Raw genomic sequence first — 18,904 nt, forward strand, 5'->3', positions numbered from 1 at the left:
TCTATGAAACATATATCTACTTGTATAATGAGAAAAACTTTTTTAAAAAAAATTGACAATTATGAGTGGTAATTATGCTGATGGCTCAGACAGGCCTCTTGTCTTCCTGTTGTCAGTGGGTTGCTACTAAAAGGTGGAAGAAACCCAGCTGTCCACTGATGGATGAGTGGATAAACAAAATGTGGTATATACATATGGTGCAATACTCTTCAGCCATAAAAAAGAAATGAAACTCTGAAACATGCCACAACATGGATGAACACTGAAGATACCGTGCTAAGTGAAATAAGCCAGTCACAAAAGACAAATACTATATGATTTCACTTACTTGTGACATCTAGCAGTCAAATTCATAGAGACAGAAAGTAGAATGGTGGTTTCTAGGAGCAGAAGGAGGGGACTTGGGGAGTTAAGGTTTAACAGGTACAGTTTCAGTTTGGGATGATGGAAGGGTGTTGGAAATAAATGGTGGTGATGGTTGTACAACAAAGTGAATGTACTTAACACCACTGAACTGTACACTTAAAATGATTAAAATGAGTAAATGTTATGTTACGTATATTTTACCACAATAACAAAATCTATATAGTAAGTTCAATGTTTAAGAGTAGCCCAACCTAACCTATGGTGATGAAGTGGATAAAACATTAACCTGGAGGCCCTGGCCAGTTGGCTCAGCAGTAGAACGTTGACCCAGTGTCTGGAAATCCCAGGTTCGATTTCCAGCCAGGGCACACAGGAGAAGCGCCCATCTGCTTCTCCACCCTTCTCTCCTCTCTTTTCTATCTCTCTCTTCTCCCCCTTCAGCCAAGGCTCCATTGGAGCAAAGTTGGCCCAGGTGCTGAGGATGGCTCCATGGCCCCCACCTCAGAGGCTAGAATGGCTCCAGTTGCGATGGAGCAATGCCCCAGATAGCCAGAGAATCGCCCCCCAGTGGGCTTGCTGGGTGGATCCTGGTTGGGTGCATGCAGAAGTCTGCCTCTCTGCCTCCCTGCTTCTCACTTCAAAAAAATACTAAAAACAAAACAAAACAAAACAAGAAATGATCTGGAATGCTGAGGTTGTCAGTTCAAAACCCTGGGCTTGCCTGATCAAGGCACATAGGAGAAGCAACTACAACAACTAAGAAGCAACTAGAAGTTGATGCCTTCCTTTCCTCCTCCCCTTTTTCTTTCTCTCTCTTCTTTCTAAAAAGAAAATCAATAAATAGTCTGATTGGTGGTGGTGCAGTGGATAGAGTATCAGCCTGGGATGCTGGGGTCCCTGGTTCAAAACCTCAAGGTCGCTGGCTTGGCACATATGAGAAGCAATCAATGAGCAACTAAAGTCCCGCAACTGTGAGTTGATGCTTCTCATCTGTCTCCCTTCCTCCCGCTCTCATTCTCTCTCTCTCTCTAAAATAAATAAATAAATAAAATCTAAAAAATAAAAGAGTAGCCAGAAAACCTGAAATATGCAATAATAACCTGTTTTATACATTTGTTAAATCTTGATTGGTTGACTGATTGATTTTTAGAAAGAGAGGAGGGGAGAGAGGGAGGGGGGAAAGAGACAGAGACAGAGAGAAACCAACTGAGCTATCTAACCAGGGCCATATTTAGTAAATATTAATCCATTTGAAATTATAAGTCCTGACTGGTTGGCTCAGTGGTAGAGCATCAGATCGGCACGTGGAAGTCCCAGGTTCAATTCCTGGTCAGGGCACACAGAGAAGCAATCATCCGCTTCTCCACCTCTCCTCCTCCCCCTTTTTTTTTCTCTCTCTTCTTCTTTCATAGCCATGCTTGAATGATTCAAGCAAGCTGGCCCCAAATACTGAGGATGGCTCCATGGCCTCGCCTTAGGCGTAAAATAGCTCCGTTACTGAGCAACAGAGCAGCTGCCTCAGATGGGCAGAGCATTGCTCTGTAAGGGGCTTCCTGGGTGGATCCCAGTCAGGGCATATGTGGGAGCCTGTCTCTCTGCCTCCCTGCCTTCCTGCCTCCATCCTAAAAAAAGGTTAAACTGGCAAATTTTGTTACATATATTTACCACAATAAAAAATATTTTTAAAAGGATGAAGTAATGATAAATGCAGCCAAAAAAATAAACAGGCCAAGGTTCAAATTTGCAACTGTTTGTTGGTTCCTTTTGTGTTCTTGTGCAGAGGATGCTAGATGATGCAATGAGAGGCATCCTATAGGATCCTGGTGGTGGCCTGTGACAATCAGGATTATGATACCAGAACTTACCACATGGTTTAAGAAAGATCAAACAGGTCTTCTATGATGGAATTTGGTCCAAGAAACTCAGCAAGGGATGGGTAGCAGGGTTGGCCACTGGAGGAGCAGAAGGGAAAATGCATTCTTGGCAGAAATGCATGGAAGTGTGAAAGTTCATAGTTTGCATGGGCAATGTTGAGGGGCTCAGGGCAGCTGGAACGTGAGGGTGAGGGAACTGGAGAGAAAAGATTTGGCCAAATTCTTGGGCTTGTCAAGGATGGTAAGTATAAAAGCCACCGTTTACTGCCTTTTGCTATTTATTCCTCCTAGCAAGCCTGATAGTTCACAAGTTGCTGGCCCCATTTTACAGATGAGAGGATGGAGTGATAGTTGTACAACTCCCTCCCTTTCCGAGTTGTTTCTGCACTGCTCTTGGGAAGGGCAGTCAACTTATCTCTGCCTTCAACTCTTGGCTCTTCTCAGTCTTCTCTTTCAGTAATCCATCAGGATCTGTTAGGCAGCCCAGCCCGCATGCGTCCTAGGGAAAACTGACTCACCAGAGTGGAAGAAATTAGGGACCCCTCCTCCCTCCACTCCAGGGTCTTACCATACTGATCCCTTGTGGAAGGTCCCAAAGGGCTGCTGTGTTTCCTACCTCCAGGGGGCGCCATTCCCATTGTTTTCTGGGTACCTCCTGGAGTTGGACACCGAAAGCAAAGCACAGCTGGGCAGCTGCACCAGGCAGCCCTGGAGCTATGGATGCACTTCTTCCCTTCAGGAAGATGATGATGGGCTTCTGAAAAATCAGGCCCAAAGAGCTGTGTCTGACAGTGAGGCTGACAGAGTAGCCCAGACTTCCCTGTGTTAAAAAGCTGGGGTTATGAAAGAATCCCATCCACCCCTCTGAGCACTCCTCAATGTAAATACTGCCAGTGACCTTTCCATCTCCCAACCCTTGCTGTTTGGCCTGACCTTGGATCCCCTCTGTCACCACAGATGCCCTTGGACCTCTGTGATTGATGTGTTCTTTGGAGCCTTGAGGTTCCTCCAAGGTGTCTCAGTGCTGCCACAGGAGTGGGGTGAGCTGGGGAGGGAAGGCTCTGCTCTTACAGGGTGTGTGTGTGTGTGTGTGTGTGTGTGTGTGTGTGTGTGTGTGTATAATTTTTTGAGAGAGAGGAATGGAGAGAGATGAGAAGCATCAACTCATAGTTGTGGCACTTTAGTTGTTCACTGATTGTTTCTCATACTTGTCTTGACCAGGGGATGGAGCGCAAACTGAGCCAGTAACCCCTTGCTCAAGTCAGAGGCCTTGGGGTTCAAGCTAGCAACCTTTGGGCTCAAGGCAGCAACCTCGGGATCATGTCAATGATTCTGTGCTCAAGCTGGTGACTTTGAGGTTTCAAACCTGAGACCTCAGTGTCCCAGGTCAATACTCTATCCGCTGCACTATGACCAGTCAGGCTAAGGTTTATATTTTGAATTCCGAAAAACTTTTTCCAAAGGGACCTCTAGTTTTTACATATTTTTATTTATTTATTTATTTTTTGTATTTTTCTTTAGTTGGAAACGGGGAGGCAGTCAGACAGACTCCCACATGCGCCCACCGGGATTCACCCGGCATGCCCACCAGGGGGCGATGCTCTGCCCATCTGGGGCGTTGCTCCGTTGCAACCAGAGCCATTCTAGCATCTGAGGCAGAGGCCATAGAGCCATCCTCAGTGCCCGGGCCAACCTTGCTCCAATGGAGCCTTGGCTGCGGGAGGGGAAGAGAGACAGAGAGGAAGGAGAGGGGGAGGGGTGGAGAAGCAGATGGGTGCTTCTCCTGTGTGCCCTGGCCGGGAATCGAACCCGGGACTCCTGCATGCCAGGCCAACGCTCTACCACTGAGCCAACCGGCCAGGGCCTAGTTTTTACATATTTTTAAAATGCCATTTGAACTTTACTCTTCTAAGACTAACATCCTGAACTCTACCCAGAGACAGATTTAATAGCGGGTGCACCAGGAGTGCGCCCTGGGCCCCGACTTCTGAAGGCCCCACAAAACCCCAACTTTACACTTTTTTCTAATGACACTGAGTTTGGTTTCCTATGTGCAATTTTAACATTAATAGTACATAATATCTGTTATTTACTTAAAAATATGGTTAACATGTATTTTTATTTTCTGTCTCTCTCTCTTTTTTTTAAGGGACCCAACATTTTCTTCTGCGCCTGGGGCCTCAACCAGCCTTAACCAACCTTAATCCGCCTCTGACTCTACCCAACCCTGCCTGACAACTGGGTGGCCTGGCAGCAAGGCACAGGGATGGAGGAGCTGCAATCTAACCAGCTCTCTCCTGGAGTCAGATTTCAGCTGGAGGGAAAGGTGTGGGTCAGGGGAGGCTGGGAAAGGTATAAACTGGGAAGTCTTAGGGGTTGCAGGTTCCCAAGATGAATCTCTCTGCACCCAACTCTCATCCTGGCCACTGGGCTCTCCCTTGCACAGCTATGAGAGCCCCAAGGACAGTCTCCCTGCATCCTCTTGGCCTGCTTACAATGTATTCACCATACAGCAGCTTGGCAGGGGTAAAGGAACTTTCAAAAACTCACACCTGATCCTATTACTCTCCTGCTTCTGACATTAATGACTTCCAGTTATTTTCAGCACAAAGTCAAACTCCTCACTGTAGCTTCCAAGCCCTCCACATCTGGCCCCTGCCTCCCCTCTGATCTGATCTCATCTCATGCAACACTGTCCTCACTGCTAACTGAAGCCTTTATTGCCCTTCTTTCTGTTCCTTAAAAACACCTGTCATTCCACCACAGTGCCTTTGTATGGCCCTTACTCCTCTAGATTTTTCTGACTGGTTCCTTCCCATCAGTCAGGCCTCAGCTCAAAGATCACATCCTCAAGGAGGCCTTCCCTGACCACCTTAGCCAAGCAGACTGTCCCTGCCCTAGCACATGACCTAATTTCTTGCATTCACAGCACTTATCCAAGTCTATAATTAACTTGTTTATGTGTTTATAAACATTGCCTCCATCTCCAGATTACAGGTTCCACAGTATAGGGACCCCACTGGCTGGCTCTCCCCTGTCTTCCAGCACCTGTACCAGTGCTTTAGGTAGGTACTTGATGAACTTTTGTTGATGAATGAATACAGAATGAGTTGAGGGAGCTGGCCACAGAGAGATGAAAGGTACATGCGAGGAGTCTAGCCAAAGATGAGCTGGGTGGGGGCTGGTCCTCTTTGGAAGGCCAGTGACTTAAGAGAAGGATCTCTCTCTGAGCCAGTCTCCGTCAATTCCTATGACCTGGGCCAACTCATTTCCTACAACTGTGATGGAGTTCCAGATTCTTCCTGGCGCTGGCCTACCCTCCACTGACCCGTGGGCCCCGTCACCACATCCTCAACGTCTAGGGCTCAGCACTGGGGAATGCCCAGGGGGCACCTGAGGATACTGCTCGGAAGAAGGCATAACAGCAAACAACAGTCATAACATTGTCATTTAGGGAATGTCACCACTGAGGTGGTATAAATATTAAGAACCCAAGTTTCAAAGTGAAACTCCCAGGTTCAAGGCCCGATGCCACCACTTTGAAGTTAGGTGACCTTGGGTGAGTACCTTCATTTCTAGGTGCCTCAGTTTTCTCACATGTAAAATGGGAATAACTATTGTATCCATCTTACAGAGTTGTTAAGAGGATTAAAGCACCTAAGAGAGTTCTAGTGATGAAGTATTAGGCAATTTACATAGGTTACCACATTAAGCGTGAGTATTATTACTAAACATTATGTACTTATTGGGCACTTACAAGGATTAGGAACAGTGCTAAGCATTTCATTACCTCATTTGATACTCACAACAACTTTGAAAGGTCATAATTATCCCCATTTTACAGGTCAATAGACTGAGGCTCAGAGAGCTGAACTGACTTGTCCAAGGTCAGCCAGCTAGCAGACGGCAGAGTCAGACTACAAATCTAGTTCTGCCTGCCCCCCAAATTCTTTTCTATACATTTCACTGTGTTTCTAAAAGACAGAGTTTTGCAGAATCCTCTTACCTGGGCAAGGCTAGGCTGCTTGTTGCATTGCCCCCCACCTTCCTGGCAGGGCACCCCCAGTCCTCCTCTTGGCTGCAATTCATTTCCAGGTGGCATTTCAGGCAGCCACACTCGTTGTGCTGTCAATGCACAGAACTGGGAACTGAGTCAAACTGCAGAAAAGGCATCACTGGTGACGGTAGTGGTGGGGGCTCGGATGGATCACAGCTTTCTTCGCTTCCCGGATGTGTCAGCGTCAGCGCTAGCCTGTGGTCTGATACCACCACCAAGCTCTTAGAAAATCCTCCCGCCCCAGGTCAGAGCAGAGGCACCAGGAGGCCTGGCTTACTGCTCTTGCACGCCTCCTCGAGGGCGTTTCAGTTACTGCACCATCAAGTACTTGTAACTGCTCAGGTAGAAACAAGTCAACCAATTCTTATAGCTTGGTCCTAGGGCAGCTGATAAAGGGGGACCATCGACCCTCGCACAGTGGCGCCCTTTGTGGTCTGTTCCCTGGTACTCTGTCTACAGTTCGTAGAGTGCCATGCGCACTCATGCTGCCACAGCTTTGCACGTGCCATTCCCTCTGCCTGAGACGGCCTCTCTTGTCTTGTCTACCAAGCAAACTCCTATTCATTCATCTGTCAATTTCTTCCATGAAGTCTCCTCTGACTTCTCAAATCATAATGAAACACCACACCCTTCTGATGTTCCCACTGGGCATTATATCTTCAAAAAACCAAGTATTTTTTTGTGTCTGCCTCTACACTAGTAAATAGCTGTATGAAGGCAGAGATCATAAATTTAAATCTTTGCCTGGCCGTAGAAGTTGCAAGCTGGGTTATTACAAATACATTTTATCTGCCCTGCTGTCTTAGAAAAAAATATTTAAAATTGGGAGTCTCCTGTGAAAAATATAGTTGCCCAGAGTCCCTTACAAAGCTGGAAGACATTGCCCTGGCTGGATAGCTCCGTAGGTTAGAGCATCGGCCTGAAGTGCAGAGGTTGCCAGTTCAATTCCAGGTTAGGGCACATACAGGAACAGATCGATGTTCCTCTCTCTCTCTCCCTTCCTTTCTTTCTAAAATCAATAAAAAAGTAAATTAAAAAAAAAAAAAAAAGCTGGAAGACATGGCACACGGGGCCTGCATTTCCAGAAACAGCAGCTGAGGCCAGGTAGCGGTGCCGCCTAGATGTGCCTTCAGGGTGTACACATGACCTTGAGCCCCGGAGGATATTGTTTGCAAGGAATGGATGGATGGATGAATGGAAGAGAAAGATGAGAGGCAGAGAGTGCAGGAAACAGTCTGGGTGGTAGATAAAATGAATTTACAAGATTTTCTTCTGTCCCTTCGGGTTGCCCACTCCCAATACTGAACCAGCTGAAAATGACATTATGGGAGGGAGCCAGGAGACTTCAAGGCCACAGGCAGTCAGGAGAGGAGCCTGAAGGTAGGTATAAATCCTTCCATAAAGGTTGAATGTTTATATTATAGCATCAAACCCAGAACTGGATTGGTGGTGTTTCATTTTGAGATAGGACAATCCTTCATTACACATGGCTGCCCTCCATGCTCCAGGTTGTTTAACATCTCTGACTCCTGCCCACTGAATGCCATAGTGCTCCTCCCCCACTCCCATTATGGACAAAATATTTGTATCCCCCGAAATCCATATGTTGAAGTCCTAACCACCAGTGTGGTAGTATTTGGAGGTGAGGCCTTTGAGAGATAATTAGGTTTAGATGAGAGTGGGAGCCCATTATAGGACTATAGTGCTTATACGAAGAGGAGGAAGGGCCCGAGGGCACTCCCCCCACAATCATGTGCAGGCAGAGCAAGAAGGTGGCCATCTGCAAACCAGGAAGAGGGCCTTCATCAGGAACTGAATCAGCTCGCACCTTGATCTTGGACTTCCCTGACTCCAGAACTATGAGAAATAAATGTCTGTTGTTTAAGCCAATCAGTCCGTGATATTTTGTTACAGTCAGCTCCAGCTGACTAAGATACCCCCCAAGTCATAGTGACAATCAGAAAAGCTTCCACAAATTTCTAAATGATCCTCTGTTGAGAATGGGTGGTTTAGGGCCAGAATGACACCAGAGCCTCCTAAGCCTCACTCATGGCAGACATTACTAATGGACCACAGAACTCTCTTCTGCAGAGGCAGGATGCAGCCCCAGACTCCCTCTCCAAGCAGCACTCTGAGAGCCTTCACTCATCAGCTGGTGCTGGCATCCAGCTGCCATGTTGGAATTGGGCAAGACAACAGCCCGTCAACATCTCAGGCCTGTTAAATCCTCAAAAAGCCTTATGCAACCTAATTTTTATGCCTCTTCTTTCCTTTCCTTTGGTAATCTTAGGCCTAAAGTAGCTGTGCATCTCACACTCATACCTGCCTAGAAGCCAACCTTACTGTCCCACCTGGTTGTCCCAACCATTCAGTATGGCCCCTGAACCCTGATCATCTACTTTGATCCACCTCCAACCCACTTCTTGGCCTGTCCTGCTCTCTGTTGGCCCTGCTTCTCCTGCTTTGACCTCTGAAGTCCCTCCTGGACTATAATTCACACTCACTTCTTCACCCACAATCTCGCCATAGTGATCTCACCCAGCTTCAAAGGCGAGCTACGTGTTAATGTGTACTTCGGACCCAGACTTCCCTCTTGAATTCCAGGCTAGTATCACCTAACTGCTCATTCAACTTCTCCATCTGAATGACGAGTGCACCCTCAAATCCAACGTATCTCAACCTGAACTCTGGGCCTCCCACTGCAGCCTGGTCTACACAGCCCCTTCCCCCCCACCAATTAATGGCAACTCCACCCGTGCAGATAGGTGCTCACAGAAAACGTCTCGGACTCACCCTGACTCTTTTATTTCTCTTGTGCTCTACATCCAATCTGTCAGGATACCCAGTCAGCTCTGATTTTAAAATGTATCTGCAGTGAAGTCCACCCCTTCTCCCCACCTGCTGCCACCCTGAGCCACAGTCATATCTTGTCTGAAATAATCGAAATCGTCTCTTGGTCTCTCTACTTCTGCCCTGACAACGCATGCTCAGCACAGCAGCCAGAGCGACTTTGATGTTTGATCACATAATTTACGCACTTAATACCCTCCAGTGGCTCCTGTTTCACTCATCCTTTACCTCTCCCCCTCACTTATGCACTTAGGTTTGGATGACCCCAATGTCTGCAGGGCTAATTCTCTAATCTTCTTTCTTTTTTAATTCTTAAATTAAATTAAATTTATTTTTTGGAGAGAGGCAGAGAGAGAGAGAGAGACAGGCACATCGAGCTGCTCCTGTATGTGCTGTGACCAGGGATCAAACCCACAACCTTGTCGTTTTGGGATGATGCTCTTAACCGACTGAGCTAACCGGCCAGAGCTCCCTCATCTTCTTAAGCTTTTGCTCAAAGGTCACGTCCTCAACAAGGGCTCTTCTGAGCACCCCAATGACCATTTTTCCCTAATCCCCTTTGCCTGCTCTATTGTTTTCCATAGTACTTGTCACTTTCTAAACCGTTGTATAATTTTCATATGTGTGTCGCTGTTTCCCGTTAGAACATAGGTCTCATGGCTGCAGTGAGTTTTGCTTCTTTTGTTCACTGCTGTATCCTTGGCACCAAGAACAGTTCCTGGCACATAGTAGGCCCTCAGTAAATATTTGATGAATGAATGACTTGATGATATATGCTATTCTCGGGTAGATATCCTAACCAGTTCAGACCCAAACCAGAGATCCCACTCCAGATACATGCTCTCAAGGCCTCCGTCCTCTCTGCTAACCTTGAGAATATTCCCCAGACAGTGTTGGGACAACAGTGACTGGTTAGCCCCCTATGAAGGAGCCACACCTCTGATTCAGGGGTCCCCTTAGTCTTTTTTAAAAAATATTTACTTATTAAAATTTTTTTCAATTACAGTTTACACTCACTATTATTTTGGATTAGTTTCAGTCATGTAGCATAATGGTTAGACAATCATCTACTTTACAAAGTGTTCCCCCTGATATTTCCAGTACTCACCTGGCACCAGACATAGTTATTACAATATTATTGACTATATTTTCTCTGTTGTATTTTGCATCCCTATGACTATTTTGTAACTACCAATCTGTACCTCTAAATCCCTCTATCTTTTCCTTTTCCTTCCCCCCCCCTTTTTTTTTAAGAGAGAGGAGAACGGGACAGACAGAAGGTGGGGAGCAGTGGGAAGCATCAGCTTGTAGTAGTTGCTTGTCATTTGTGCCTTGACCAGACAAGCCCAGGGTTTCAAACCGGTGACCTCAGCATTCCAAGTCAATGCTTTATCCGCTGTGTCACCACAAGTCAGGCCCCCTCCACCTCTTTCATCCAGTCCCCCAACCTCTCTTCCTTCCTGCTTAGTCTTACTGTGTGGATCCTAGATTTTGGAAGCATGGTAACATATGAGGTTTCCTCCTTCCCCCGCCTCAGGCTCCCACATTAAAGCAGAGAGAGGGAACACGCTGAATAGGACCTCTGGGGTGGAGAAGTCTGTGGCCTCCTTACCTTTCCATCGATGGTCTTTTTGGGGATGAAGTACCTGAAGACTTGGAATCCACAGAATCTCTCCTGAAAGAAGAGAAATCAGAAATGAGACTCTCTCCTAGGCTCACATTACTACTGATCTAGAGAGATCAGCAGCAGGGAGAAAGCATCCTGGAGCCAGGCCTGCTGGGCTGAGGATGATAGAGCCCACCTGGACCACTGCTCCCGGGAGAGGAAGCTCCAGGTGGTGCTGGTTGATCGCTGTCACCTACCCTCCAACCAATGAAGCAATACAAGAGAAGGAAACAGAATGTGTACCAGATATGTTACATGTGCTACGTAATGTACTACTAGTTATGAATAGCTAATTCTCAGAAGGTCCTTCTCCTCCTGGCTGTCAGGTCGGCCTTGGTTAGCTGGAGCCCACAGAGATTGGAATTCCTGGGACTGCCTAGTCTCAAGAGGAGCTGGAGATCATCCCCAGCCTCATGTGCAGGCACCTTAGGAGGAGAGGAGAAGAACGCGGGCCTTGGAGATAGAAGAGCTGAGCTAAAATGACAAGTGGAGAAGCAGGATACAAAATTAGATGCACAGGGGGCCCTCGGGTTACAACACTGTTCTGATCCTACGACAGTGATGTAACCCGAATTTTGGTGTAAGTCAAAACACTCCCTGGCCTAAGTCACTTACCTATCCTAACACAGCTGTAAAATCATAATCTAGAACATAAAAACACAACTAAGCCACAGAAAAAGGACATAAATATACTGTACTGTACACTGTACTGTAGTACCAGAAAAAAAATGACAAAAATTGAGTGTAAAAAAAAGTACAACGCTAACAGTGTAAGCCGAAACACTTACGTCTCGATTTTTTTAATGAGCATAGTAAACTCGAAACGTCGTAAATCAAGATTGGCATAACCCGAGAACCCCTGTATACTGTGCCTGAAGTCTTGCAAGAAAATGCTGAGGAGGAAAAAGATTGAAAGATAATACACCCCCATATGCTCACCATGATAATAGTAGGCTGACAGCATTATAGCTGACATTTTCCCCCCATTTTTCAAAATGCATGTAGTAGCTATATCCTTTTTTTCCCAGTTTATTTTGTGGGGTTTTTTCCACTTAGTGATTTTTAATTAAATTATTGGGGTGACATTGGTTAATAGGGGCATATAGGTTTCAAGTGTGTAGCTACATTCCTCTTGATACAACAATGTATTTTTATAAAATTAATCTGTAAATTGCAACCTCCACACCCCAGCTCATTTACCTAGCTCTCCTTTTAATTCCAACACAGGTATCACCTTCTTCTTTTTTTTTTTTTGTATTTTTCTGAAGCTGGAAACGGGGAGGCAGTCAGACAGACTCCCGCATGCGCCCGACCGGGATCCACCCGGCACGCCCACCAGGGGGCGATGCTCTGCCCATCCGGGGCGTCGCTCGGTCGTGACCAGAGCCATTCTAGCGCCTGGGGCAGAGGCCACGGAGCCATCTCCAGCGCCCGGGCCATCTTTGCTCCAATGGAGCCTTGGCTGCAGGAGGGGAAGAGAGAAACAGAGAGGAAGGACTGGGGGAGGGGTGAAGAAGCAGATGGGTGCTTCTTCTGTGTGCCCTGGCCGAGAATCGAACCCGGGACTTTTGCACGCCAGGCCGACACATGGTATCACCTTCTAACACAGTGGTCCCCAACCCCCGGGCTGCGAACCAGTACCAGTCCGTGGGCCATTTGGTACTGGTCCGCAGAGAAAGAATAAATAACTTACATTATTTCTGTTTTATTTATATTTAAGTCTGAACGATGTTTTATTTTTAAAAAATGACCAGATTCCCTCTGTTACATCTGTCTAAGACTCACTCTTGACGCTTGTCCCGGTCACGTGATACATTTATCCGTCCCACCCTAAAGGCCGGTCCGTGAAAATACTATTTTCTGACATTAAACCGGCCCATGGCCCAAAAAAGGTAGGGGGCCACTGTTCTAACAGACCATAATCTTCTTACTTTTTTTTTTTTTTTCTGTATTTTTCTGAAGCTGGAAACAGGGAGGCAGTCAGACTGACTCCCGCATGCGCCCGACCAGGATCCACCCGGCATGCCCACCAGGGAGCGATGCTCTGCCCATCCGGGGCATCGCTCTGTCGCGACCAGAGCCATTCTAGCGTCTGGGGCAGAGGCCACGGAGCCATCTCCAGCGCCCGGGCCATCTTTGCTCCAATAGAGCCTTGGCTGCGGGAGGGGAAGAGAGAGACAGAGAGGAAGGAGAGGGGGAGGGGTGGAGAAGCAGATGGGCGCTTCTCCTGTGTGCCCTGGCTGGGAATCGAACCCGGGACTTCCACACACCAGGCCGACGCTCTACCACTGAGCCAACTGGCCAGGGCCTCTTCTTACTTTTTACGTGTATATATATATATATATACGTATTGTCCAACCACTTCCTTCCATGTAAATGTCGCAAGAGCAGAGTTCGGTGGCTTTTGTTCACCATGATGGACACAGTCCTGGCTGAGCCCATGACCCTTGGGCGCTCATGCTCCCAGTTCTGGGACACAAGGACCTTCTCCTGCAAGCACCCCGAGGCGCAGTCTGCCTGAGGGCATTCTCTGCTCCAGTTAGCACCAGCAGGCCAATAGGCTGGTGGTGCTGGGTGGATACACGCCCCATATTCCTCGGCCCTCAAGTGGGTCAACCCGAGGTGTTCTCCAGTCACACAGGATTCCCAAACAGGATTTAAGCCCTGGTCGCCCACCCACAGCAGCAACCAGCTCACTATCACACTTCCTCCCCTTCCCCGTCTCGCTTCCTCACTCCACTATCTGTATTTCCTGAAATCACTTCCCAAATAACCCCCTGCACCAGAATCCAAGTCTTCTGGGGAACGCAATCTAATATATTCACCTATTTATCCCAAGCAAATAGACTAGCGCCTGGCACAGAGCAGGTGCTCTGTAAATATTTGTTGTCAAGTGCTGTGAAGTCTAACAGTACAGAAATACAAAAACTAAATAAGTGGGAAAATACACCCGCCCAGTGGTAACAACTATTAAGTTTAATGTCTTTCCTTCAGATCTTCTTCTACATACATACAAACATGTAACATTTATCATTCCAAAAAGGAAGGCAATGACATGAGTTGTATTCCCAGCTCTGCCTCCGGGGCAGGTCATTTTCTCTGAGCACCGAGTTCCCTCACCTGTCAAACGAGAAGACAAGAATCTATGTCTTTGGCTATTTGGGAGGAGACATTAGATCATTCATGTCCCTACAGCAGTTCCCAGCACAGAGAAATCCTGATGCTCCATAATCCCAGGCATCTGATTTCTTGTCCAGACAGTGCAATGTCTCTGCACGGATTTCCAGCAACCACCTTATCCTCCAGATGATCTGAGAGACAGGAGGTGAGGCAGCTTTAGGGGCAAACCCTCATCACCCTGTGGACCAGACCCGTCCATCTCTAGACCTTCACTCCAGCTTGAACACCGGGGAGACAGCAGCAAAGGAGAGGGGAAGTGATACCCCCCTTCACATGCCCCTCCCATCCCACACCAGGCTCTGGAGCTCCTGTGTGGAGTTCTTCCCCGAGTGCCCATGCAGATGAACACGTGCAGACCAGAGTAGGAAGCTGGAAATCTTACAGGCGGAGAAAAGAGAGAAGACATGAACCTCTATACCCAAACCTCGCCATTTTCTGACCCTTCCTCCTTGCTACTCTTTTTAGAACAAACCAGAACTGTCCTGCAGTTATTGTAAATGATCATTATGAAAACTATTTAGGAACGTGAAAAAAAATGCCTAGAATACAACAGAAAGATAAATAAATAAGAACAGAGCAGTTGGTACATTCCACCTACAGAAGTGAAAAAAAATTACGTATGTGAGTAGCTCAGGACTGGAAGGAAAGAGGAAACAATTAAAACTGCTTCATTTGGCCCTGGCTGGTTGGCTCAGTGAATCGAGTGTGGGCTCAGTGTGTGGACAACCCAGGTACTATCCCGGGTCAGGGCACACATGAGAAGCAACTATCTCTTCCCCTTCCTCTCCCCCTTCTCTCTCTCTTCCCCTCTCACAGCCAGTGGCTCGGTTGGTCCGAGCATCAGCCCTGGGCACTGAGGATAGCTTGGTTGATTTAAGCATCAGCCCCAGATGGCGGATGCCAAGTGGATCCTGACTGGGGAGTCAGCCTCACTCTCTCCCCTCCTTTCACTTAAAGAAAAACAAAACTGCTTCATTTGTTGGATTGTGGCACACTAGAGGCAAATATTTGTAATTCTTATTTTTAATTTTACAAATGTGGTTATAGTGTTTATATCATAAATTATTAAGAAAACTAAAAAGAAAAGAAGTTCACCAATTGAGCCATAATAGGACCCTTGCCAACTAGATTCACCTAGCAAGGTGGCGAGACAACCATCCCACTCTCCGCTCAGCCCCAGTGACAGCTCCCCATCGTCAGAGCGCCATGCTGTGAACAGTACGCGAGCATGAACAACACCTCCCAGTGAGACGTTCAAGGTGCTGTTAAATGTAAAATGCTGGTTACAAAACCGTACATAGAGTGTGCTTTCAACTTTATTAAGAACATATGTTTATATGTTCTTAAAAGAAGAGAAAGACATACATCAAAATGTTAACTGGTTGTTTCTATTATTCTCTTTTTGTGTTTGCTTTCCTAAACTTTTTACACTAAATATGATTTACTGCCTGAATTGTGAGAGCTCAGTGGATAAAGCATCCACCTGGAATGCTGAGGTTGCCGGTTTGAAACCCTGGACTTGCCAGGTCAAGGCACATACAGGAAGCAACTATGAGTGGATGCTTCCCGCTCCCCCCTCCACCTCTCTTTCTCCTCTCTCTAAAATCAATCAATAAAAAATCTTGCCCGATAAAACATTGACCTCGTAGCCAGTTTGAAACCCCGGACTTGCCTGGTCAAGGTACATACAGGAATTGATGCTTCCTGTTCCTCCCCCACTTCTCTCTCTCTCTCTCTCTCTCTTTCTAAAATGAATAAAGTCCCCCCAAAATAAAACATCTTTTAAAAAAAAGATGACCTCTACTGTTGAAATAAATAAATGTGGAAAGGTTACAAAATAGTATTTGGAGTATAATTCTAATTTTTTTTTGAGACAGAGAGAGAGTCAGAGAGAGGGATAGATAGAGACAGACAGACAGGAACAGAGAGATGAGAAGCATCAATCATCAGTTTTTTCATTGTGACACCTTAGTTGTTCATTGATTGCTTTCTCATATGTGCCTTGACTGTGGGCCTTCAGCAGACCGAGTAACCCCTTGCTCGAGCCAGCGACCTTGGTTCCAAGCTGGTGAGCTTTGCTCAAACCAGATGAGCCTGCGCTCAAGCTGGCAACCTCGGGGTCTCGAACCTGGATCCTCCGCATCCCAGTCCGACGTTCTATTCATTGCGCCACTGCCTGATCAGGCTAATTCTATTTTTAAAAATGGATTTTTAGAGAGAGAGAAAGGGAGTGAGACACAGAGAGGGAAACACTCATTTGTTGTCCCACTTATTCATGCATTCATTGGTTGATTCTCATATGTGCCCTGCCTGGGGATTAAACCTGCAAACTCGGCATATTGGAATGATGCTCTAACCAACTGATACCTGGCCAGGTAATTCCATTTTATTAATACAATAAATATTTTATGGGTAGTGATGATGAATAGGTAAAATCTAGAAGGCAATATACCGTATTTTTCGCTTCATAAGACGCACTTCCCCCCCAAAAAAAAAGTGAAGGGGGAAATGCCGGTGCGTCTTGAGTGAAAAATATGTTTTGGTTTTTATTTTAAGTTTTATTTTCTTTATTTTTAAAGATTTTATTTATTGATTTTAGAGAGAGAGAAAGGCAGGAGGAGTAGCAGGAAGCATCAACTCATAGTTGTTGCTTCTCATATGTGCCTTGACTGGACAAGCCTGGGGTTTTGAACCAGTGACCTCAGCATTCCAGGTCAATGCTTTATCCACTGTGCCACCACAGGTCAGGCAGAAATATGGTGTTTTATTAAATATTTTAACACACCATTTGGTTCAGAATAATTTTTTTATTTTGCTCCTTAAAACCCTAGGTGTGTCTTATGGTCAGTTGTGTCTTATGGAGCAAAAAATATGGTATGTGATTTTATATATTATATGATATATTTATACACATTATAATATATGCATGCCTGACCTTTGGTGGCGCAGTGGATAAAGCGTCGACCTGGAATACTGAGGTCGCTGGTTCAAAACCTGCACTTGTCTGGTCAAGGCATATATGGGAATTGATGCTTCCTGCTCCTCCCCCTTTTCTCTCTCTCTCTCCCTCCCTCCTCTCTAAAATGAATATAAAAATAAAAAATATATAATATATGCATAATTATATATACAAATATATGTCTGTTTGCTTCTAGATAATGAATGATTTTTAATTTTTCTATTTATATTTTTAAAACTTTCTACCTTGAGCAAGTAATTGCCTGTATAATAAAATAAGTATAATACAAAATAGTTAAAATAATAAATATAATTAAAATATATTACAAATAAAACATTTTATTTCTAAGAAGAAAAAACTTAGGTAATGATGCCCATTTTTCAGGCCACAATACTGAGACTCAGAAATTAAGGGTGTAAGTGATCAAGTTCAACCTAGAACTTAGATTTCTGCTTTCCAACTGTCTCCTTGATCACACCTGTTGTCCTTAGAGGCCATAAAAAAAGCTCCTCTACTGATCATTTGGTGGGATTCAGGGATGGAGCAGAAGGCAATGCATGTGTTTAGGCTGCCATCTTTTTTGTGTGTGTGACAGAGACAGAGAGAGTCAGAGAGAGGGACAGATAGGGACAGACAGACAGGAAGGGAGAGAGATGAGAAACATTAACTCTTCATTACGGCACCTTAGTTGTTCATTGATTGATTTCGCACATGTGCCCTGACTGTGGGCCTTCAGCAGACCAAGTGACCCCTGGCTTGACCTTGGGCTCAAACTGGTGAGCCTTGCTCAAACCAGATGAGCCCGCGCTCAAGCTGGCGACCTTGGGGTCTCGAACCTGGGTCCACTGCATCCCAGTCCGACACTCTATCCACTGCGCCACCGCCTGGTCAGGCTAGGCTGCCATCTTTACCCCAATGTCTACAACCTTATTTTACAGCTTACTTCATATCCCATTTGGTTTCCTTTCCTACTAGTCCAGCCTCTAATCTTTCAATTTCATCTCACAAGACCCCTACCTATCTTGGTCTTTCATTTGTCACAGTGCTCAAAACCAAACAGGTGGTCCAGATGTGGCCAGACCAGCTAGAGCATAAATGTCCACAGGGACTGCACTGGTACAGCTGGGCCTAGCAATATTCATTAAATGTTCACTCATGTTGGGATCTGTGGATCAGAGGATTCCTGCCAGCCAACCCCTTTGGGAAAACAAAATACAACATGGAAGAACAAATGCCAATTAGGATTTCCCCGAATGGGATACATTTGCAAAATGAGCAAGAAAAAAATGTGAATGATTTTTTCCCCTATTTTTCTATATTTTTCATGATTTCTACAACCAATTTTTATCACTCTTGTTTTTTAATTTTTAAAAATTTTATTTATTGCCTGACCAGGCGGTGGTGCAGTGGATAGAGCGTTGGACTGGGATGCGGAGGACCTAGGTTTGAAACCCGAAGTTCACCAGCTTGAGCGTGAGCTCATCTGGTTTGAGCAAAAATTTACCAGCTTGGACCCAAGGTCGCTGGCTCGAGCAAGGGGTTACTTGGTCTGCTGAAGGTCCGCGGTCAAGGCACATATGAGAAAGCAATCAATGAACAACTAAGATGTTGCAATGTGCAACGAAAAACTAATGATTGATGCTTCTCATCTCTCTCCATTCCTGTCTGTCTGTTCCTATCTGGCCCTCTCTCTGACTCTCTCTCTGTCTCTGTAAAAAAAAAAAAAAATAAATTTTATTTATTGATTGTAGAGAAGAAAGGGAAGGGTGAGAGAGAGAGAAAAAGAGAAAGAAAAAAAGAGAGAGAAACATTGATCTGTTGTTCCGCTTATTTATGCATTCATTTGTTGATTCTTGTATGTGCCCTGACAGATAAGACCTGCGACCTTGGCATATAGGAATAATGCTCTAACTCAGTGGTCCCCAACCTTTTTCGGGCCATGGACCGGTTTA

General features: G+C 45.8%; 1 protein-coding gene and 1 long non-coding RNA gene across 2 annotated transcripts in view; one reads left to right on the plus strand and one right to left on the minus strand.

Moving 5' to 3' along the window:
- The window catches only part of TCEA3 (transcription elongation factor A3), a 47,499-nt gene that overhangs the window by 17,480 nt on the left and 11,115 nt on the right, over positions 1 to 18,904 (minus strand). Inside the window, exon 5 of the mRNA XM_066375408.1 lies at positions 10,760 to 10,822. Within this exon, the coding sequence (XP_066231505.1) occupies positions 10,760 to 10,822 (63 nt within the window). The remainder of the gene's footprint in view (positions 1 to 10,759; positions 10,823 to 18,904) is intronic.
- Positions 5,236 to 8,187, plus strand: LOC136399767 (uncharacterized). The gene is made up of 3 exons (XR_010750203.1): positions 5,236 to 5,305; positions 7,608 to 7,677; positions 8,057 to 8,187. It is a non-coding gene; the product is annotated as an uncharacterized lncRNA (long non-coding RNA).

This window comes from Saccopteryx leptura, chromosome 3 (genome assembly GCF_036850995.1).
Source record: "Saccopteryx leptura isolate mSacLep1 chromosome 3, mSacLep1_pri_phased_curated, whole genome shotgun sequence".
Taxonomy (NCBI): Eukaryota; Metazoa; Chordata; class Mammalia; order Chiroptera; family Emballonuridae; genus Saccopteryx; species Saccopteryx leptura.